Source organism: Panthera pardus, unplaced genomic scaffold (genome assembly GCF_024362965.1).
Source record: "Panthera pardus isolate Hobbes unplaced genomic scaffold, ASM2436296v1 HiC_scaffold_10, whole genome shotgun sequence".
Classification (NCBI taxonomy): domain Eukaryota; kingdom Metazoa; phylum Chordata; class Mammalia; order Carnivora; family Felidae; genus Panthera; species Panthera pardus.
In genome coordinates, this window is record NW_026526655.1 from 2,112,226 (window position 1) to 2,135,369 (window position 23,144).

General features: G+C 55.3%; 2 protein-coding genes across 7 annotated transcripts in view; one reads left to right on the forward strand and one right to left on the reverse strand.

The window, feature by feature from the left end:
- The window catches only part of HDAC4 (histone deacetylase 4), a 291,067-nt gene that overhangs the window by 116,892 nt on the left and 151,031 nt on the right, over nucleotides 1–23,144 (forward strand). The gene's annotated exons all lie outside the window — the stretch shown is intronic.
- Nucleotides 11,509–23,058, reverse strand: LOC109264819 (uncharacterized). 3 transcript variants are annotated; one of them, XM_019445350.2, is made up of 3 exons: nucleotides 22,703–23,058; nucleotides 19,493–19,642; nucleotides 11,509–12,297 (listed from the first exon to the last, which is right to left on the reverse strand). In XM_019445350.2, the coding sequence occupies exons 2-3, from the start codon at nucleotides 19,575–19,577 to the stop codon at nucleotides 11,540–11,542; spliced, it is 843 nt and encodes a 280-aa protein (XP_019300895.2). In that variant the 5' UTR covers nucleotides 19,578–19,642; nucleotides 22,703–23,058; the 3' UTR covers nucleotides 11,509–11,539. The 3 variants fall into 3 exon arrangements, 2 of the variants coding, with proteins under 2 accessions (XP_019300895.2, XP_019300894.2); XM_019445349.2 differs by lacking the exon at nucleotides 22,703–23,058 and having other exon boundaries at nucleotides 19,493–20,009; XR_002078879.2 differs by lacking the exons at nucleotides 11,509–12,297; nucleotides 22,703–23,058 and adding an exon at nucleotides 17,093–18,822 and having other exon boundaries at nucleotides 19,493–20,009.

Below are 23,144 nucleotides of genomic sequence, written 5' to 3' on the forward strand. Positions count from 1 at the left end.
TGCCAAATGTGTTCATGTGCACAGCATTTTGGCTGCTCCTGGGGGGTTACCCGTGGCCTTTCGTGGAGCACAGAAGCTTCTAGACCATCGCACGTGCACCAGCCTTCCAATGGGAGAGTCCCCTCCCTAGCCTGACACTTGTCCTGCCCACCGGGCCACCGGCTCATCGAAGGGATGCCAGTGGGTTCCTGAAGCAGCTGTCCGGTTTCCTTGGCACGTCAGGCCAGGCCTCAGAGCCCTGCTCCGGCTGTGGACGGGGTGAGGCTGAGTGCGGTCGTGCCGGCACAGAGTACCTGGGACAAGCCGTGCCGTTCGGAGCTCTGGACTCCACGGGGCACAGAAGGGCCTCCTGATGACGGCGTCACCTCATCTCTGATCTGGTCACCCAACGGAAAGCGCTGTCAGCAGGGGTCCTAATCTGTTTCTCATTAGATTTTAATCTCTTTCACAAAAGCTTCTCTCTCTCCTCTTCCTCCTTAATTATTTTTAACATCACCGGGAAAACACAACCCTTCGTTTATAATTCCAAGGAGAACCAAATTGCTACTCTGTCTCCAGAGTGTGCTGTTGTGGCCTCTGGTATTAAGACAAGGTTTTTGTAATCCCGCTAAAATTCTATTTGCATCATGGAAACTTAGGATTCCCCCAAGGAGACCCCAGAGCAGGAAATGGTTGCCCTGGTGGTAGAGCTGGGCAGCGTTCCCTTCCCGGCTGTTCCGTGCCAGCCCTGTGGAGGCACCGGCCATCAGCCTGCGTCCCTATGGGGCTCACGGGCAGCTCCGCCCACCAGGGGGACATTGCCTCTCTAGGGCACCTGCAGACCTTGAACCTTCAAGGGGAAGGTGCCTCCCCTTGGGGGTGGGACCTCACGAGGGGGCTGTCCCCCCAGCGCTCTCGTGGCACCCAGATGACCCAAATTTGGGCCCCTCTGCACATGTCACAGGAGGCCTCGGTTGTCACAGGTCACTGGTGGTAGAACATGCTGTTGGGCTAGGGGGAGCCCGCCCCTCTCGTCAGGGCACAGGGGGAAGTTCTGGTCCCAGCTGGCCGGGAGGTGGTCGTCCCGCTTGAGAGCGGCCACCACATACTCTGACCCCTTCTGGCCCTGGGGCAGCAGCTTCCGTCTCGGCCTTGTCAGGACGCCCCTGTGCCCTCGGAGGAGATGTGCCCACCTGGCCCTGTTCTCTTACGAGCCTTGGGTTGAGAAAGCAACCAGAAGCTTCCCCGTGGACCTGATTTTCCTCGGAGAGGCTGCCGTGGACCGTCCGTGTCCGTGCGGCGGGCCAGAAGGTAGCGGTTTTGGTAACAGGTGAAAAGCGCCTCATCACGTCCTCTCGGGACGCTCCCCCGATGCGCAGAAGCGGGAACCCCCAGGACTCCTACCTTCGTGGAACCTGGCCTTGCCTGCGAGGATGCGTCAGTGCCGGCCTCCAGGGGGTGATTCCGGATCGTGTGTCTTCTTCCCGCTTTTGCTCTGAAGACCTCCCCGTCTCCCTCCCTGTTCTCATCTCTAGCGTATTCTGTGGGTCCTAACATCTGCTCAGGAGGGAGTCGAGTTTCTGAGATGCGGTCTGAGCTCACTGACGACTGTCCCAGGACGCTTTTCTGGCTTTCTGTTTAGCCTTGCAGGTGGGCCAGGTGACGTGGCCCTTATCCCTGCCCCCACCTCCTCCCCCAAGACACACGCACAGGAATGGCGGGCGAGATGTCCACGTGAGCACGTGATGTTGACCCTGAAACTCGGGAAGGTGTGCTCCGTTCTGAGAGGCGGGCCGGCTCCCTCGGGCCGCTGGCTTCTCTGCCGCTGTCACTCAGAGCGGCCCCTGCCCTCCCGGCTGGGGCTGCCCTCCGGGCTCCGGGTGAGAGTCCCCAACCCAGGAGGGACAGACACATTAGCACGGCGCCGTGGAAGCCGCCTTCCTGCTTTCCGTGGGAGGGCGAGGTGGGGCTCAGCCGCACGGTGAGGGCACGTCAGCGGGAGGCCTGCCGGGAGACCACCGTGGGCAGGGCAGCCGTGGCACTGTGGCCGGGTGGGCCGCAAGAGCCTCTTCTGTCCACTGAGGATCTCAGACCAGGTCCTTCAGGTGCTCCCGGGAGCACTCTGCTCTGTCATTGCATCACCCAGAGGCGTTGCTGGCCTTAGCGTTGGGACTGTGGGAGAAGAGGCGTGTGGTCAGCGGGCCGGTTTGGGGCGTCCTGTACTCTGTCGAAAGACGATAGCATCAGTCCGTTGATCTAATACTGCCTCGGCCCTGTTCCAGATGCTTCATCTGTAATGACTTGACTAATCCTCACAGCAAGGCCGGGCGATCCAAGCGTGTCCTCCCCGTTTTATCATGGAGAGGCCGGGCGCTTAGAGGGCAAGGGACGTGGCTGTGCTGACAGCTGCCAGGTCGGGGAGCCTGGCTCGAAGTCCGCGTCCGGCTCCGGAGTCCTCTGTGGCGTGGAGCGGGTCATGACAACCTTAAAACCAAGGAGAATAGAAAATACCAAATCGCACCCGAAGGAGGATGAGTTACCCTTTGGCGGAATCGGGTTCAGCGGCACGTGGGTCGGCGTGTGCGTGCTGGGTCTCTGTAGGAATGTGCGTGCCGTGGGGCACGGCCAAAGGCTCTGAAGTGCTCCTGGCTTAGAAAGATCGCTATGGGAAGAGCTTCCGAATGGGGCGGACCGGAGGAGGAGGTGGGGGGTGCCCGCGTCGATGTGTGAGCCAGCCGTGAGGAGGCCGCGAGCCGGGCAGGTACCCCATTCGCTGGGGCCTTTTACTTCCGTCGTCGTGCTTCCTGTTTTCGGCACAGAAGGCTGCCACCTCTGCTGTTAGGTTTATTCCCGGGCACCTGATACTTCTTGATGCGGTCACGATGGGTGTCTGTTAGTGCTCTTTATTTTGTATTTGTTGCTAGTGTTTAGCAATACGACAGAATTTTGTATATTGACCTCTGGTTGACCTTGCTGAATTCTAGCACCGTCTGGAAATTCTTCTGGATTTTCTTCATGCTGACGGCAAACAATGACGGTTTTATTTTTACTTTCGATTTCTTTTGTTTATTTTTCCTGACTTGGTGCGTTAGCTGAGGGCACTGGTGCAGCTTGAATAGTGGGCGTTCTTGTCTGGTTCTCGATCTCAAGGGGACAGTTTTCACTGCATAGGTATTGACCAAGATGTCTGCAATTCGTTTGCTTTACAGAGCACAACCCTGGCTGGCTTTCTGTTCCCGGGGCCCTACCCACCCACCCCCTCCCTCCTCCTTTCCCCCAGATCCCCCCCATGAAGCTGTATTGAATTTTGTCAAATGTTTCCATTGTCTCTGTTGAGATGATCCACACTTTCTTGTTTTGTTAATGTGGTTAATTACACTGATTATTTTGAATAGTAAACAAACATTTCATTTCTCGGCTGAAATCTTACTGACTGAAATGGAATATTCTTTCTATATGTTGTTGGATTTCGATTGCTAATATTTTATCGTTTCTGCTTTTGTGTTAAAGTTTGACACTTAAGTATTTTTCTTGTAATTATCTTGTCAATTTTTGGTATCACCGTGATACTGTCTCATAAAAAAAGGTGAGCAGTGCTTCCTCCTTTTGTATTCTTGTTGATTTTGTGTAAGATTGGAATTATCTCTTAGTTGAAAGTCTAAATAGATGTTCCTGTGAAGTAAGTCATCTTTGTCTAGGTTTCTCTGTGGGAGGTTTCTTTCTTTGTTCTTTAAAAAATGTATTTTTTAATGTTTATTTATTTTTGAGAGAGAGAGACAGAGAGAGAGAGAGAGAGAGAGAGACAGAGGGCAAGCAGGGCAGGGACACAGAGAGAGAGGGAGACACAGGATCTAAACCAGGCTCCAGGCTCTGAGCTGTCAGCACAGAGCCCGATGCAGGGCTCAAACTCACCAATCACGAGATCATGACCTGAACTGAAGTCGGGCGCTTAACTGACTGAGCCACCCAGGCGCCCCTATTTTTAATTTTTTTTTATGTTATGTATTTTTGAGAGAGAGAGAGGCAGCGCGAGCAAGGCAGGGGCAGTGAGAGAGGGAGACACAAAATCGGGAGCAGACTCCAGGCTCTGAGCTGTCAGTACAGAACCCAACGCTGGGCTTGAACCCACAAACTACAAGATCATGACCTGAGCTGAAGCTGGACGCTCAGCTGATCAAGCCACCCAGGTGCCCCTCTTTTTTCTTGTAAATTACAGATTATCTTTCTTTAGAAACTATTGGGCTATTTGGGTCTTCTATTTCTTCTAATGTCACTTTTGGCAAGTTGTATTTTTTTTAGCCATTTTTATATGTTATCAATACAGTTGACCTTCGAATAACACGACAACCCTGTGCAGTTAGAGGTCACATGTAACTTCTGACTCCCCAAAACTTACCTGCTGATAGCCTACTGTCCACCAGAAGCCTTACTGATAACATAAATAGTTGATTAACACATTTTAAGGAGAAAGTACATTACGGCACTGTCCTGTGTTTATCGAAGACAATCTATTCATAAGTGGACCCATGCAGTTCAAACCAGTATTGTTCAAGGTTTGCTGTGTGCATCACGATTCTTATAAGATTCTCCTGTTTCTCATTTTAGTTCCTGCAGGACCTAGTAACAGGGTTCCTTTACCTTGTCACTGTTGACATGTCAGGCCAACGAGCCCTGCCTGGGTGTCGAGGTGCTGCCCTGTGTGTTAGGGGTCATGTGGCAGTGGTGCATCTGGAATCGCCCGCCAGATGGAAGCCATGTTCCCTCTTGCCAGACGTGACCATCAGAATCTTTTTTCACATCATTTTTCACAAGAGATCTTTCCATTTTAGTCTTTTGAAAGAAACAACTTTTGGTCCTGTTAATCCCAACTATTTATGTCTCTTCTATTTTATTAACTTTTGCTCTTTATTATTTCTTTGCTTTCTTTGGGTTTTATTTGCTGTTCTTTTCCAAACCCCGGAAACAGAGCCCTACTGTGTGCACCTGGGGCCATGTTCCTGTCAGCACGACTTTACCTTGCCGAGCTCTCCGTCGTGAGAGGAGTCCCGGTGCCCTAGTTCCCCCTTACCTTGCACTTGTGTTTTCTGAAGAAGTCAAGTTTGACCATCAAATATTGACGTTCCAAGTGTATTTGGTCAAAAACAAAATCCCCGTTGTATGAATCAGAGGGAGAGAGGAACAGGATAAGAGGAGCAGCCGTGTGTCTGGAAAATCAGGCTGCTTGAAGTGAACGCATGGCTGAGTTAATTATTAAAAGGGGTATTAGAAGGTCTAGTCTGATATTCACTCAAAGAACAATTTCTCCAAATAGGTATCTTGGAATTGTAATGGCAGATTTACATGTGAGTAGGTATTCACCAGCCATCCGTCTGTCAGTCCGTCCGTCCGTCCATCCATCCATCCATCCATCCCTCCATCCCACCCATCCACCCATCCAGTCTCTACCGTTGTTGAACTCGTCATCGTTTTAGGGTCATGCACACAAAAATTAACAAGATTTTGTGCCTTATTAGCAGCTCTCGATCTTAGGGCAGAGTCAGAAAAGCATTAGTCCAGCAGTCTTAGGATGTCTGTGTTGGCAGGGAGCCTTCTGGATCAGCACTCTCATCTGCCACAGGAGACTGCTTCTGGGGTGAGGTGGTAACTTTGTGAGAGGAGCCAGCCTTGGTTCTGGGTTGGGTGCTCTGAGGGAAGCCTGATGCCGCCCAGTTTTCCCTTCTCCTGAGTATATTTGCTTAGCAAAAGAATTTATAAAAAGCAATTCTAATTTTCTCCTTATTCAAAACTGTTAAAAAAAGAAAAATCCCCCACACAAAGTCAAACCTCTCCAGAAGTAAATTCCAGAATTCATTCTTGGATTTGTTTCTCTCTCGCCTCAAGAGTGAAGGAGGCTTCCCAGGAACCCCACCACACTCGCTTGCTTTCTGTTGCCTTCGGTGAACTTTTCTTGACTCTGGCTCTCTGGAAATCTGTTCCAAACTCTAAAAGGCAGCTGGGACGCACTGGAGCCTCTCAGCACGGAACTACAAAGTGAAGGCATTGCCTGCAAAGCAGATGCTGTTTGCATTCAAATAAAAGACAAACATAATATTTGCATTAATAAAGAGCCTTTGCAAAAGTATTTGCATAAAGTGGTTTATCCTTTTCCAAGAGCTGGTTACTTTTAACTAATTTCTGAGTGTAGCAGAGGATAAGCAATCTTTTGCTGATTATTTTTCACAAAGAGTCGCTTTTGCACAAGCGTAGCTGATTTCACAGAAGGGCTCTCCACATGCAAATGTGGCGTCAGGTGGAACACTGCACTGATTGCTGTCAGTCACATTCTTGGTAGATTTTTGTGTTTAAAAGTGGGATTGATGAGCTCTTCCCCTGTTCTCGGTAGTACTAAACTTCGCTTCTGCAAAGAATTTTGCAGAGTTACTGAAACTGGGCCATATTTCAGTGCTCGCCTCCTTTTTATAATGAAAAGGAGCCAGACGGTTGGGTGAGTGCTTTGGTACGTACGGAGTGCAGTGGAAAAGACAGATAAGTTTAATTCTTACTTAAGTAATGAGGACTGTGTAAGAGGAAAGGTAAAGAAACCAGAGCACAGGAAAACTGAGGGTCCACCAAGGGGAAGGAGAGCCCAGAAAGAACATGTCCTAAGTCCCGCGTGGTTATTCAAACACAAACTACCAATTTGCCCCTGAAATCTCCCAGTTGTCGAGGTGAAGAGAGAACCTTGTTTGTTTTTAGGATTTACATTGTTCTTAAGAGGAAGCCGACCGGGCGTTTTTGACAGCGACTTAGAATCACACACGGATGCACACACACCTGAAACACAAGTTTGAGGAAACGGCATCATACGTAATGAAAGTCGTCTCTGTAACACGGAACTTTGCGTCAGCCTTGCATCCCGTGTTCGTCTGTGCATGTGTGTGTTGACCTGTGGCTTACCTCACAGCCGCTCCCTGCGGCTTACTCTTTCATTCTGGAAGTAAGTTTCTCCTTTCTGAAATGATACTCTAGTTGTTCATTCAGCAGTGGTTTCTGATTGGTAAACACTCTCACACTTTGTCAGAACATTGTCTCTTTCCCCTTCTTCCTTGAGTGCTAGTTTAGCTGGGCATAAAATTGTAGGTGACACCGATTTCACCCTTTCACGTCTTTGCTTTGAAGACGTTTTAGTGTCTTCTGGTATTTTGTGTTGCCGTCAGCTAGTTAACTCTGGGTGTAATAATTGCTTCTTCCTGGCTGATCTGTCTTCTCTGTCTTGGGGCTTTCTGGCCATGTTTGATGGGTGTTCTGACATTTTGTTACAGTGTGTCTGGGTATGGATTTGTACTTACTTATCCTGCTCTGGGTTACCAAGCTTTTTAAATATAAGGACTCCTGTGTCTTTGGGGTTTGGGAATAGTCTCCTTCATTACCTATTTGAATATTCCCTCTTCTGCATTTGCTCTATACTTCAAGAATTCATGCCAGACCTAGACTGGACCACTTCATTCTTTCATCCACACCTGTCTTTTCTCCTTTGCGTGCTGCATTCAGGCTGCTTAGGGAGGTCTCGCATCCTGGTTCATTATTCCTGTCTTTTGCTAAATCTAATCTGCTCCTTTCAATTCTAGAAAATTATTTTTATTCTTTTAAAACAACTTTCTATTTTTCCAGGGTTTCCTTCTTTCATTATATTCTTTCCCTCCTTTAATGCCTTACTTTAAAAAAATGCATGTTTTGTAGTCTTTTCCGCATTTTCTTAATATTTGTAGATGTTTTAAAGTCATTTCTCTGTTGGGTTGGCTATTTCTGCTGTAGTGGGTGATTCCCATGCATCAGTTGTGATTTTCAGTTTTCTTTCTATTTTTAATGTTTATTTATTTTTGGGTGAGACAGCATGAGGTGGAGAGAGAGAGGGGGACAGAGGGTCCGAAGTGGTCTCCACCTTGATAGCAGAGAGCTCGATGTGGGGCTCAAACCCACAAACTGTGAGATCATGACCCGATTGAGCTGCCCAAGCACCCCGTGATTTTCAGTTTTCAGTGTAGACTCCTTTTATTTAGGAGGGTTTTCCTCTCCTTCCCTGCCTCCCTCCCCCTCCTTTCCTTCTTCAGGTATCTCATGAGAGTCATTTTTCCTTGCTTTCCTGGGGTTCCAGGCTTTCACAATTCTGGGCTCATTTTTGACCCTAATTTCGAGGACCAAGGATTCTAGAGCTGCCCAAGTGATGTGACTTTGGAGGTCACACCCACATGGGTTTGAAGTGCTTGCAGGAGACTCCCCCCAGCTCTCGTCCTCCATCACCCTGGCCTGGTGGGCAGGGTTTTCCGGCCCCATTTTCATAGTCCTTCCAGAGTTCTGGCTTCTGCAGGGTCCCAGTTCAGCTCTCCGTCTGGGACAAACTCATGACCATGTCACCCACCTCCTCTGGGCCAGTTCTGCTGACTCTTCGGCCACAGGGACGGGCAGCTGGATCTTGGTGTACTTGCCAGAATACCCTTATTTTGTTTTTCCTTCCTTGTCAGTGGGACTTCTCTTTCTTTTCAGCTCCAGTGTGTATGTGAAATTGGGGTGGTATCGTATTCAATCACATAACCACCATTTCTGTATTCTTGTCGTGGGAGGTCAGGGGTCGTTAGTAGAGCGGGATTCGGGGACCTAAATTTCTGATTAGCTTTGCATATCGCTTGCTGTATTTTGGTCCCTGATGGGATCTGTGTCTTCCACACTGTGAGCCTGGGTTACGCCACAGGTGTCCTTGTTCATTCAGAAAAGCAACCAAGAAGCACAGATTCAACCACTGTTGTTTTCTGGTTCCTCTTTTTTTATAGTCAGGTTAAAGGCTTGCCCCTTTTTCTTATTGTGTGTGGATATTTCCGTGCTGGATCGGTCCTAACCAAGTGTCCACCTAAGGGTGCTCGTGGTACGTGTGTGTGTATGTATTCCCCCCCCGCCCCACTCCTCAGGGGCACTCATTTTAATTAGATTGCCTTCATGCCCGCCCAGTTGGACAGAATCTGTCTCTACAGGTGTAAAAACCAAAGAAACCGGTTAGAGAGTAAGAAAGGCTGCTTTTGTGTTTCATTTTGGTATAATTTCTGTTGCCTTGGTCCCTTGAATCTGTGCATTGTCACAAGCGAATACAGTGGCATGTGATTTTTCATCTCGGTCGAAGGTTGAACAATATGAAATAAGCCTGTTCCTAGAACCACAATATCTTATAAAGTGAAGATACTGAAGATATCCTTCAACTCAACATAATCTATAAAGCAGGTGCACTCCTGGGATGGGAGCGCACCCGGCTCCTGCCATGCTTACGTGGCTCTGGGTGCGCCCGACGGGACGCTCTCTGACCAGTGCCGGGTGCTGACGGGTGGAGCCTCCGGCCGCCTGGGCCACTGGGCTTCTCATCGTGAGACCACGGCCAAGCTGAGCTCGAACTGTTGGTTTGCCTGTAGAGAACAAGAGTGGATGGTCGGAGTCTCCATAATGAGCGTGTGCACACACACGCTTTTTTCTTTCTTTTTTTTTTTTTAATGTTTATTTATTTGAGTGGGAGAGAGAGAATCCCAAGCAGGCTCCACGCTGACGGCACAGAGCCCGACACGGGGCTCGATCTCAGCAACCGTGAGGTCACGACCTGAGCCCAAATCTGGACACTCAGCCGACTGAGCCTCCCGGGCACCCCTCTACTTTTTTTCCCCTTAATTCAGACATTACCTGATTATAAAACAGAAGACGAGCGATTGTAGTCTAAAAATGCGGATATCATTTCTGTTCTTAGGACAACGAAGCTTTCAAAGTTTGGGAAATCTGTTTTAAAAAAAGCCACATGTAACACACTGGCCATTTAGCAACACTGTGCGGCTCTGCACTCTGGCATTGCGGTGGTGTTCGTGCCCTGGAGGCAAACGGAAGGAGGGTGGTGGGCACAGACCTGTTGGCCCCTCTTGAGAGGGACTTCTGCGGGACATTGGAGCTCTCGAAGGCAAAAGCTTCCCTATTGCCCTGCTCTCTCGCTCCTGCCTTTTGATGGGCGAAGTAACAACCTTCTGATGACAGTGAAGGTCGGAGCTTAGGTTCCCCGTCGTGCACGATGCTGCCGCTGTTTGTGAGCAGGTCCCGTGAACAGGGTGTCGGGGGGCTGGCGTCCTCTCGGTCCTGTGCGGTGAAGAGTGTCATTGGACCCATTTTACAGATGTGAACAGTGGCGGGGGGAGGCCCACGCTGGTCAGGTCGTTTGTGTGGTCGGGGGCCCTTAGCAGAGGAGCCAGGCATCGGTTCCAGGCACCCAGGCTTCGCGCCCACGGCCAGAACCTGGGTGCCACGCGCCGCAGGCGCCCAGCTCCTCAGTCGTGCAGAAACCACGGGCCGCAAAAAGTGTAGAGAGGACAGAAATTCGTGCCCTGTCACTGACGTTAGCATAGTCAACATCTAACAGCCACTGCTGCTCCCGCGAGGGGCTCTATTTTTAGAAGATTAAAATAGAACCCAATACAGTGCAATCACTGTATTTTTAGAAACTAAAGTTAGTGTTGTACGAAAACAGTTATAAAAAGAATAATGATAAGGTTTAGTTAGCCTTGATCGGGGGGAAGTTGTGATTTGTAGAGTGTATCCATATTGTGCAGAACGAAAACGTGATACTGATTTCCGCAGACCGTAGACCAGCTTTTCCGAAGGCCCGGGGGGGGGGGGGGTGGCGGGGGGAGGGGCTAGCCTCGCTGGAACGGGAGGTGTGTCGCGGTGTTCTTGAACTGAATGATGATGACGGGGTTATCTTGAACGCAGGCACAGAGCGGGAAGGACCCGGGGCCGGTGCAGCGGCTACACTCGGGGAGTGTGGAGCCGGAGCGGTGTCGGGGGTTAAGGGGTGGCCCCAGCTGCACGCAGAGCTGCCGTAGAGCCCCAGGGGGGCTGGTAGGTCCACACGCCAGCCCACATGCCGGCAGCCTGGCACTTGGGTGCTGTGATCTGTGTGTCCCCCTGTTCTAAAATTATGTTTTAGACATTTTAGAAGATCACACTTTCTACAACGGCGTGTTCTCTATTATTAGATAGTACCAAAGTGGGAGAAAGTAAACTTATTTTTTTAAACGCTCATTTATTTTTGAGAGAGAGAGAGAGAGGCAGAGGGAGAGAGGGAGAGAGAGGATCCCAAGCAGGCTCCACACTGTCAGCACAGAGCCTGACGTGGGGCTCGACCTCACCAGCCATGAGATCTGTGTCACCTGAGCTGAGATCAGACAGTTGGACGCTTAGCTGACTGAGCCACCCAGGTGCCCCGAAAATAAAACTTACTGTAATGGTTTAAAGCTTATGACAGAGAAACCACTCCTGCTGAAAGGCCGTCTTTCCCTTAGCCCATCACCCCCCCCAACCCCCCAGACCCCTAGTCCCTCAGCCCCACAGGCCCCCTGCCCAGCACCCCCCCAACCCCTGGCCCCCTAGCCCCTCAGCCCTGCAGCCCTGTAGCCCCACGGGCCCTCAGCCCTGCAGCCCCACAGGCCCTGGGCCCCCAGCCCTGCGGCCCACCGCCCCTGGCCCCCGCTCACAGTGGGGCCCTCAGCCCCGGCATGCTGGCTCACTGCTGGCACTCTGACTGGGCTCCAGGCTCTGGAAAGACCAGGCGCCCGTGAGGAGGCCCTTTGCAGACTCGATGGCTAAGTTGAGGCAGGGCTTGAGATGAAAGGCGGGTCACACGGTGGGCTTTGGAGGTGGGAGTGCCACCCGGGCAGAGGAAGGCCTTTCCAAGCGCCAGATCCTGGCAGAATGCACGAGACAGTCCTCTCTTGTCCTCCGTGTGCCATAGCCTCCAGGCTATGGCAAATGACCCTTCCTGTTCAGGTTGCTGGCAGGTGAGTGGAGCACGGCAGCGTCCAGGGGGGAAGGGTTGGCCGGAGAGCCGAGTGGAACGTGTCACGGCACATAGCGAGGGACTTCTGGGTGCTTCCATGCCCGTGGCCTGCAGTTTGGAGCAGTGTTTTGATTCTGCACCCCCTGCTCCAGCCCCAGGGTGAGCTTGAAGGGAGGCTCGAGCCCGCGGCAGCCAGCAGGCAGCTCCGGGGTGAGGACAGGTAGGCAAGTGCGTGGAGCTGCCCTCGCTGTCCTCGCTGGGTCTGGGTCTCAGCGACATGAGTCTCTTGTCACACAGGCACAGCCTGCGATCCGTCGTCACCCCTGCCGGTTCCAGCCGGGGGGTCTGGGTTCTCCGGGTGCGTCTGCAGGGTTGGAGACCTGGGTGTCTCACGTGCCCGCTCCCCGCGAGGGCTGACTCCCACGCCTCCTGCGGGGCTGGTCTCCGGGTGCCGTGTTGCCGGCGCACCTGGCTCCTGACGGTGTCTGTCAGAGAAATGAATGAAATTAAACCAGGCTGTTGTGTGTAACCAGAGACCGTCTGTGCATCGCAACGGGAAACACGCAGCCACTGGGAAATGCGACAGGTGCCGTCACCGCGTTGCATGCATGAGAGATGCACCCTCATCTGCCGCGCGGTCCCGGCCGCGTCCTGCAGACGGGGCCGCGTTCCGAAACGAGGACCTTGCGCTCGGATGTGGTCCCAGCGAGGACAGACGCTGCTGTTGGGGAGACACCTGAAAACCGGAGGAAGCGGCCCGCCTGGGACGAGGACACCTGTCTTCCCCGCCGAAGTGTACTTTACGCGCTCTTTCCCGGCACGAGACGGAAGAGATTTCTGCGCGGGGTGCGTGTCATTTCGTAGTCGGTTCCCTCGGTAAGAGATGTGCGCGTGGTCCGGAAGCCTCGAGCCCCTCCCGAGAAGCTGGGTGCCGGTGGCTGGCGGGATTTGTGTGGGCAGCAGCCATAGGGCTTATAAACTGGCAGCTTGGGCACCACGTGCCATGACGAAGTATGTAGTAGGTCGCATTCTGAACCGTGGGCACGATTCCCGAACGCGTGGTGCCCCGCCCCAGAAAGTCCTAAAGTAACGATCAGAGGTGGCTGGGGAGTTCTGTTTGCTCTTCGAAATGACCAGTAGGTCGCTTAGAACTAGGCTCAGGGCAGCCTGTGCCCCGGGGTCTTCTGTCCCAGCCCACACAAAAGCGCCCACCCGCCAGCCTTTTCCCTGTCATTTCTGAGTGCTTTCTTTGCCTTGTGACCCCCACGTCTAGGCCACTGAAAGTCCTGGGGGATTAGCCCGCAGCACATATCCCAAGTCAGCACACATTTCCTGCTCTATGCCGACCGTCCTGTCCAGCCCTGGACCTCAGAAACGGCCCCCTGGGCTCCTCTTCCCACCCCCCATTCCCCTTCTTCAGGGCCCCTGGTGTTGGTCACTCTTCTCCATGGCAGCGAAAAGGAGCCTTTGGAGCAAAAGTCAGAACTTCAGTCTTGAGGCGACCTTCAGGAGCTGTGGCCTGGTGCCTCCCTGGCCTCGCCCGTGTCTTCCCACTTTGCTCCTGCTGCACGGAGCCCAGCCAGCTGTTCCGCCTCAGGGCCTTTGCACTTGCTGTTCCCGTGCCTCAGATGACATGGTTGACATGGCTCCCTTCCTGCATGTCCCCCGGGTGTCACCACATCACGAGGGCCCTCTTTGATCACTTTATCTAAAGGAGTCACCCCCGGTCACATTCTTCCCCTGTGAATTTTGTTTCCCGCACATGGTACCCCACGATCTGTTTCTGTGGTCGCTTTCTCTTCACCAGCGGCAGGTTGGGGTACGGGGACTCGACACAGTTCAAGGCTGTATCCCCAGAGTCAGGACAGCTGCTCTATAAGCAGTTGGGTGAAACTTACTGAACACGCGACTGTGTGAGGTGGTGGGGCCTGTGTCTTGAAGGGGTGAGTGTGGAGAGGCAGGGCCGCAGACTGGGCTTCCCACCGTGTGGCCCCCGTCCTCCCTCTCTCTCTCTCTCTCTCTCTCTCTCTCTGTCTCCTGGTTCCTTCATCTTTACAGCGGGGACAGCGTAGTGTTTATGCCCGTTTCCCTGCCGAGGACTGAACAGGTTACTGGGGTTGCAGCCCGCCGCCCGGCGCCTGACCCGTAGCGAGCGCCTGGGACGAGGGAGCCGTGGTTTCTGATCGGGGTGCAGACGACACTCTTGTGTCGAGTGGCTCCGGCAAGGTCCAGGCGAGAACAGTGGCTTAGAGAAACGAAGTAAACTGGAAGAATTGAAGCAGGCACAGCCCTAAGCAGCCGGGGGGGAGGCCTTCCCGCGGGGCCGCTGTGGCGTGCTTCCCGCGAGCATCTGCTGGATGTGGCCGCTCTGGCCGCGTGTCCCTCGGGCAGGTGCGCTGGGGGTCGGCCCTGGCGGCCTGCAGTCCCTCCAGGGCCTGGCGTGCTGAGCACCGCTGGAGGCTGCTGCTCAGTTCCCTCTGCAATGTCACGTTAGAGGAAGAAAGGCAGAGGACCCTTTCTCCGTACGAAGAACACGGGAGGCGTTTAGAAGCCGGCGTGGCTGGGGAAAGCGTGAGCGGGGAGCCCGTGGCTGGGTCTCCTGGGGCGTGTGCCTCCTTAGATGCAGTCCAGCCACACGGTTAACATGCCTGCGTGGACGTTCTCCAAGTGGCCATTTTCGGACTATTGTTACGGGTTTGTGAGTCATTTCTCGCGAGCTGCTCATCAACGTGTACCTATTTTCTGGCTTCCTGTCACGTAACCACAAACACCTTTCGGCTCATTTTTAGTACCTGGCAGTGTGGGGAGTGCTCTGGGGGCCTGGCTTCTCCATCCAGCGGCTTTAGTTGCCGACCCACGTTTTCAGGAGACGCTTTGGCCGCAATCGGGTGCCTTGACTTGGGCCGGAGCCTACGTCCCGGGCGCAGACGGGGCTGCGCGTTAGCGTCACGCAAGGGCACGGGCGGTGCCCTGTTCTTTGCACGAGTCATTTGGTTTCCTTTCTGTATCTGCGCACAGATGAGGCAACTGAGGCTGAGTTTAAGCAGCACGACTGCTGATGAGGCCGCACGGGGGCGTAGAAGCCACCAGGCCTGTCTGCCTCCGAATCCCCCAGGGCCACACATGGCCTCCCTGTTCAGAAAATAGGACGCCTGCAGAAAAACAGCAGCGCTGGGGCACCAGGAAAGGCTGGCCTTCGGGTTTCCATGCACGTGCAGGGGGAGAAAGTGTGCTGTCCGCAGGCCGCCTCCCCGTCGTTGCCAACGGCCACGTTGCTCTGTGTCCTTACTGATTGAATTAGTAAGGGGCCCTATCTAGAAAACGCCCCCGTCAGTCACCGGGATGCTTGCGGCTTGGCCGTGTCCCTTTGCAGAGTTCCCCGGGACCGGCGTCTGTCATTCCTTACGCGGACTCCGGGGAGGCGGCACGTCGTACATCTGAGGCTACTTCCCCCCCCCGGCCCCCGCCTCCAGCGGTCTTCAGACAGCTTTGGGGTGACTCACCAATTACGTCCCCCCCCCCAGGGCAGATGGACAGCCTCGTAGGAGCCAAGCCGGAGCTGTTTTCAAAGGCAGGCGAGGACATTTTCTCCTGATCTTCTAAATCTCTTATTGCCACTCGAGCAGGGCCGGGCTGTCCGGAGGGCGGGGTGGCCTCCTCATGGGGGGGGGGGGGGGACAGTGAGGACAGCTTCCCCGGAAGCCCGGCCCAGAGACTTGCTGGGAAGGTCCCTCCAGGACGCATGGCCCCCGACCAGGGGGAACAGCTGAGCCTTTCCTGGCCTTCCAGACTGCGGCAGCCTGTCCCCTGCCTCCCCGATGTGGGGACTGCCTCACACCTGCCCCCTGGCACACCTGCCCTCCTGCACTCACACCCTCGTCCTGCTCTGTCCTTTGCTCGCTCGCTGTTATCCAGCTCAGTGCCTGAGCCGGGACTCGTGGGTGCGCGACAGACCCACTCTGCCTTTGCCCCCCCCCCCCCCCGGGAGGGGCACAGATGCACCGTCTCCACTCTCTTTCTTCCTCCTCGTGTGTGCCCGCCACGTGCTCCTCCCCGTCACCGGGTCCGTGGACCCTCCCTCAAGCAGGCGTGGCGAGCCAGAGAACTTTCCGGAGAAAAGTCCCGAGGAGCAGGCCTCGACCCTTCCCCGCATGGCTCTTCTCTTCGGCTTCTCTGCAAGCAGTCCGCGTGCCCGGGCCGAAGCAGCGTGGACGTTTGGGCCTGCTGGCCCTGATCAAGCTCTAGGTGTCGGGGGGCTCGCCTTGCTGGGGGTGTGGAGAAGCAGAGCGTGTCTCCCGGGGAGGCCACGGCCCGTGCCACCCGGACCCCACTCGTGGAGCAGGCGCGGGCCCTCGGCCCTGGGGGCCGAGTTCGGCGCCCTGTTTGTCCCCACGTCTCGGATGCCCACGGCCCGTTTGCTGACTTACACGCAAGTTTGCTCTCGTCTGCGCAGCCGGGGCTTGGGAATAACTGAAGGTTGTCGGGCTCGTCGGGGAGAGAGAGCTGCTTAGGCGACGACCTGGTGGGAGTTCAGCAGCGGCAGATGCCGTTCAACAGAAAGGGGGGGCTCATGTTCATTCTTGGCATCTCTTGAAAATACCATGAAAAATTTCAAGCGCGGATGAAAAAGGAGAGACATTAACGCATAGAGGGGGCCCCCGTGCCCTACTCCAACCTCAGAACCCTGTGCTTTTGGGCCGTACACACTTGATCGGTCCCTGGCCCAGCCTCTGTTTCCTGGAGAATGTAAAACAGATCCCAGATGCCACAACATTTTCCCGTAAATGCCACAGCGTGTGTTTCTAACAGACAGAAGCCCATCAACACACTCCACAAAATGAATGATTCCTAAGTATCATCTCCTACCCAGGCGATGCTCGGTTTTGGCCGGTGGTCTTAGAAAATGTCTCCTTAGTCGTTTGCTCAGACCCAGGCGCAGATGTCGGGACTGACGGACAGGTCTGGAAGGGCCCCTGTAGCGGCTCGGCGCCTGGGAGGAGCTGGGTCACTGTCCTGGGCCGCTTCCCACCCCGCACTTGACGGGGCTTAGCCTCTTGGTGTCCTTTGGACTCATGTTTCCCACGAACAGGTAGCTAGAGCTAGTTTTGACTTTTAGGTGGAGGAGAGGAGTATTTCCTAGATGAGCCTGGACGTCTTACAAGTCTCTAAGGGGAAAGACCGTGTGTTCCTTCATCACGTTCTCCTGATAAATACACAGACAGCAACGTTGGACATGCCTCAGGAATTCACGGCATTTAACGCATTAAAGTTTAATTCACATTAATGGGTGGATACAAGCTTTATTGCAGAACTGGGGTAGTTTTCGGTAACTTGCGCGGGGAGGAAAGGAAACACTGCGGCACCTGCTGCTGGAGGCGGAACTCGCCAGGGAGTGCCCGCTGGCTCGCCGTCCGAGGGGTGGGCCGTCCAGGGGGTGCTGGCCTCCCCGGGCTCGGGCACCACCGGGGGCGGGCTGTGCCAGGGCGGGCGGTGCCCAGAGGGCAGGAAGGCGGAGGGGGAGGCCAAGTCCTTTTGGGGAGTGGGTTCAGGTCATGGGGGGCCTGGGGGGATTTGAGTATTTTGCCCACCTGATGAATCACTTCCGTGTCTCTGAGCGGGGACATTTCAGCATAGCGAGCCCCCTTTTAGAATTTCATTGAACGGGGGGGTCCGACTTCCAGGTCACTAATCGTGCAACTCTCTCAGGTTAGGGGCGGGGACTTGCTGGCCTCCCGCTGACGTTGGCACTGAGCCCAGGCCCCAGTGACCCCACACTGACGCTCACGTGTTCCTACCACGCCCCCCGGAAGATGGGGGCGGGGTTCAGGGGGGCGAGCCCCTCCGGTGGCGCTTCCGTGCAGGCACCTGCTGCGTGCCGTAGGCCAGAAGCCGTGCTGCTCGCGGCCTGGCCTTCCATCCTCTCGCAGGCCAGAGACCAGCCGTCCGTCACCAGGCAGGAGAGCCTCCCAAGCTTCGGCCCTCCCTACGAAGGCTCGCCCGTGTCTTGAAAGCCTTTCTCCTGCGTCGAGCTTCGTACCGACACGCACAGGAGCACACGTGTCCCTGCGGCAGGGATGCGACTTTTTGCGTTAAGTAGGTTTCTACGTGAACCCAGGGCTTCTCCTGTTCAACGTGAGACCCTGGGCACTCGTACGACTCGGTGCCCCCAACCTGGGGACAAGACGCCTTTACCCCCACGGCCCCAGTTTCTCCTCGAGCCGCACGCGCTTCCAGATTTGGAAGGGCAGGAAGGACCCAGATGCCTCCCTCTCGGGCTGCGGCCCTCGTTCCGAACGCAGCGTGTCACGGCCGCTCCGACTCCAGGCTGCCTGGCGGAATGGCCAGCGGGCACCCAGGAGCCAGTGCCCCCTCGCCGCCAGAACCTCCTGCTCGTCACAGCGCGTGTGGGGCCACGGCAGACCCGGCGGCAGAGTGCGAGCCAGGATCCGGCCAAGACTCAGACTGGAGCTCATTCGCTTTGTAGGGACGAGCCCCTTCCTGTGCATACATTCTGGCATGTTCCCTCTTAGATTTGAGCTCACCCCGGATTAGATGACGGGGAGGGGGACGGGCGAGAGGGAAGGAATACCGTCATTGTTCCTGCTGGAAAATCTGCTGACTGCTCCCCAGGCCCAGGGTAGTTCCTGAGACACAGGATTCGTTCTCAGCACGTCTTCAGGGTGGCCTGAGAGAAGCGTAGACAGAGCAGCCCGGGGTCTCGCCTTGGGCGCGGGCGGCACGGGCTTGGAGCCAGGCCGGTGGCACTGAAGGCCGTCTCCAGCTCGCAGGGCGAGGTGGCTCAGGTGCGGCTCCGCCCAGCCCTGCCCTCCGCACCGCGCTGCCACCTTCTCCTCCGGGACCCGGGGGCCAGGCTGCCTCTGTGTCTGGTGTTTCCTCGCCGTGTCCCCGGGAGCGCGCCCCTCGTGCTAATCCTGGGAAGTGGACACTACGGGCTGCCCACAGCATTTCAGCAGCACGGGCTCCGCAGAGCGGCCTCGTTTCAGAGAGTGCTGTCTGGACAGGGACAAAAACAGCACCTTACAGTGGGGAGGCTGGCCCAGTGACCGAGGGGACCAGCCCCGACAACCGGTCATGTTGCTGGTGTGTGATGTCATGTTGACGAGGAGAGCATTGGACAAGTCCTAGTGGCGGGCCAGTCCCCAGAGTACCTGATCCCCGTCCACACTGTCCCCTCATCCCACGCGAGAGGTCAGACGAAGCGTCCCAGCGCAGAGGGAGTCCTGTGGGATCCCGGGCTGCGGCTGGGACAGAGAGAGGGCAGCAGGGAGCACAGGAAACCTGAGCCGCCCCGTCCCCGGGCTTCAGCTCAGGGGAGCTCGGGCCTCCATGCCCACGGGAGATGCTCCCCGCGGGGGAGGCGGCAATGTGACAGCTCCCCGTGCTGTGTGTAATTTTTCTGGAAATCCACAACTGTTCTAAAATAAAAAGCTTGTATAAAAAATAAAAATGGATGGGGAACTCGGCTGGGATGGAGAGTTGAATTATCACTGCTGTCGCATATCTCGGACTCTGTGACCACGAGTCAGAAAGCAGCTGTGCCGCGGCCGCACCGGGCGCTGGGTCCGCGGTGGGGGGGGGAGAGTGTGCTGCCCACTCCCGTGGCTTCCCCGCCCGCGTCAGACACCCCTGTGCCGAGCACAGTTCCGGGGGTGCACTTACCCCGATCTTTCACGTTCATGAGAGCATCCCGGCTGTCCCGTGCGCATCGCTGCCACGAGCCCGTGGGTCTGGGAGGTTGGGGCATGCGCGGGGCAATCAGGGAGGAAGACGGGGGAGGTCAGAAACGGGACGGGGTCTTTCTCAGCGTTTCTGTTCGGACGCACCGTCCGTCCCAGCCAAGGATAAGGCAAGAAAGAGAAATAAAAGGGAAAACAGACTGTCACCGTCATGGGCAACGTGATCCCGCACGGGGAAAATCCAGAATAACATCAGGGAGCGGATGACAGCGAATGTGAGCCTTGCAAGATGCCGGGACACAAGACCAGCGTGTGGCGAGCGATGGCGTTTCTGTGTCCCAGCACGCAGAAGCTGTCTAGAATGTTTTGCTCAACATACCAAATACCTAGGCATAAACCCAAAGTGTTCTGATCACGCTGGGCTCAAAATTCTAAAACACCTTTGAGAGGAATGAGATGAAGTCACAGTCCCTGTTCACGGATGGGAGACGCAGTCCAGCCAGTTAGTTCGCTCCCTCCCTTTCTCCCCTCCCTGCCCCTCCCCTTCCCTCTCCTTTCCCCCCTCCCCCTACTCTTTTCCCCTCCCCTCCCCTCCCCTCGTCTCTTTCTTTTCTTTTTGTCTTTCTGTCTTTTGGAACTTCACAAGCTGATTCTAGGATTTATGTGGTAAAGAACCCATGTCACCCAGGATCGTTCTGAAGAAGAAAGTAGGGATTCTTGCCTTGCTGGATATTAAGGATTATTGTAAAATGGCAGTATGATTATTGGCACAGGTATAAACACATCGGCCGGTGGGGCAGAGAATGGGCGGAGCTGGGGTGCCAGCCAGCAGCCGAAGTATGATGAGGCACTTGGCTTTCCATTGAAAACTCACACACACACACACACACACCCCAGAGAACCCTCACCTTCCTCAGGACAAAAACCAAGAGCAGAGAGAGAGGAGAGACCCACGTGAAAGGCAAGGCCGCGGGACCGGCAGGAGTGGGTTCCGGGGAGCGTCTCTGCCGCCTCCAGCTCCGGAGGACCATCCTAAACCTGCCCCAGAAAGCGTAAGCTTTGACAGGATCGACAGATGTGACCTTAAAGACAGACGGTCTCTGAGCTGATGTCTGCAGCAGGCAGCTGCCAGAGGATTCGCCATCAGGGTTTGTACAGAATTCCCCTGAATCAGGAAAAAAGATAAAACCTGGTTGTTTAGAACAGAGCAGAGGACTTGAATCCAGAACAGCTCAGGGTCAGAGGCCCTCAGGGAGGGGCAGGTGTAACCTTAATGAGACACATCTCATCCCCACCAAGGAGGACAGTAGTGTGCAAGGGGGACGGGGGTTCTCTCCTCTCCCTTGCCCTCCCCTTCTCTTCCTTCCCCTGCCCTCCTCTCTCTCCTCCTTTCCCCTCCCCTCCCCTTCTCTCCCCTCCCCTGCCCTCCTCTCCCCTCCTCTCTTTCCTCCTGTCCTCTCCCTTGCCCTCTTCTGTCTCCCCTTCCTCTCCCTTCCCCTCCCTTCCCTGCCCTTCCTCTTTTCTGCCCTCCCTGCCTGACTGCAGCCCTCACCCCTCCTCCCCATCTCTCATTAGGTAACCTGTGTGTGGATTTCTCGTGTACTGTGTTTATTGGTCCGAGAAACATAAGTTTTTGTGCAGACCCCTTTTAAGTCTATCAGGAAGGGGCTGAACCTTTTTATTCAGTGTCTGAGTTTGTTTTTCTGCTTGTTTTTTCTTGTTGTCCTGTAGATGATGTGGGACTTGTCACAGAAATTGCCTCAGCGTCCACACTGTGCAGGCGTGGGCTGGCCAGGCTCTTCGGGGTGAGGCGGTGGGGGGCCCCGCTGTCCCGGGGCCGCAGCTGCGCAGGCCTCCGCCGGGGTCTTAACGGCCTGTGGCCGTGGCTGCGGCCGGTGGCCTGGGTCCTGCCCAGCGTGTGGCTCTGGTACCTGCCTGACCTTCCTCGTGGGTTCCCCGGGAGGCCCCGTGAGCTCAGGGGGAAGAAGGATACAAAAGCGCATCTGGTCAGAGTTCACACCCCCCCTCACCATGCAGGCCCCGGGTCCACGGTCCCAGACCACAGAACAGGAGCGTTCTCGCCACACAGCCACGTTTCCCGGCACGCCCACTCGTCCAGACATGCCATCGACGTCTTGCTGGCGACTCGGGGGGACGTACCCCAGTCTGGCGTCCAGACATTTTGGGGATGGGCCGACTCAGCAAAGCCCTACTTGAACTTAGCACTCAGGGGCGATACTTGGGGATGCACTAAGGACCACACATCTTTGAACTCGCGCTCTGAATCGAGCGCGTGGAGATTGACGTCCCTTCTCCCTTGAGCGTGGACACAAGTGACGTGTTATTATGCACCGTTTGTGCGTTTGGCTTTGGCGTAATCAGACCTCTGGGGCTCGGGGCAGACATGAACGGCTCAGGACCGCACTCGAGAGGAGGTGTTCCCGTAAGCTGGGGCGCTGGCCCGGCACGGCCACTAGCCGGTCCCAGGATCCGCAGTTTCCTCATCTGTCAACTGGCTTCTCGGTTTCTAAACTCTTTCTGGTTCTAGAGCCTTGGCTCATATGGAAGTTGAAGGCGGGCTTTGGGAGGTGACTCTGGGGTCCGTTCGGGGGACGGGATTGCCAGGTGGGGGCTTCCTGTGAGCCTGGTCGAGAGCCCAGAGTGGGATGGTTTTCCAAGCACCGTGCTCCTGACCCTTGTCCCTGGGAAGCTACAGCTAGAGTAGGATTTTCAAAAGGGCCTTCTGGTGTCTCTGAAAGTATTTACAGTGGGATCCAAAGTTTTTAAAAATATATAGTATATGAATTTCTTATTGTTTTACGGAATGTGTGAGTAGGGGAGAAGGGCGGGGGGTGGAGAGAGAGAGAGGGGAGGGGAGGGAGAGGGAGAGAGAGGGAGAGGGAAGGAGGGAGGGAGAGGGAGAGAGACAGGGGAGGGAGAGAGAGAGAGAGAGGAAGAGAGAGAGGGAGAGGGAGAGAGAGAGAGAGGGAGGGAGAGGGAGAGAGAGAGAAGCTCACATAGGCTCTGCACCCAGCACGGAGCCCGGCGCAGGGCTCGATCCCGCCGCTGTGAGATCACAACCTTAGCCAAAAGTCAAGATTTGGACGCTTACCCAACTGAGCCACCCGGGTGCCCCCAGAATTTTGTATTTTTGAAAGTGAAAAATTTTGTTCGTAAACAAAATAAATTTCACCTATGTATTTTCAGGAAGAAAGGTTCCAGAGTGCTTTTCCGTCACCGTCTCACGGTCTCTCTCAACATGGCAGCCAGGGAGCTCACGTGGCAGGGTGGCAGGCTTATGGCTCAGCACTCGGGCTGGCGAGGGGTCCCGAGCTTTGAGAAAAGGCCCTCGTGCAGGTGTTCGGTGTGACACGGGCTGTCGGTCCCCCCGCCTCAGGGAGCCACGCACCGTCTTAGCCCCGAATGCTCCTGGCGTCTTCTTGTAGCCACGCAGACACGCTGCCAAGTTGGGGAAGGGTTGCCGGTTGAGGGAAGGCGTCCCAGACGCCCCGTGGTGGCTTCTCCCCGTGGCCCGGGGGGAGGGGGGGGGTCTCGCGGTGGCTTGTTCCTGTGTGCGGCTGCCCCTTGAAGGCCTCACGCCCTTCCCTCAGTCGGGGGTGGGGGGTCTTCAGATC

Bases quoted from the DNA above. Each gene is read 5' to 3' on its own strand.
- LOC109264819 (XM_019445350.2), bottom strand. From the start codon at position 19,577: ATGCCCCAACCTCCCAGACCCACGGGCTCGTGGCAGCGATGCGCACGG. The intron at 12,298-19,492 runs GTAAGTGCACCC...TTTCTCTGACAG, and splicing joins CATGAACGTGAAAGATCGGG to ACACCGTCAGGAGCCAGGTG.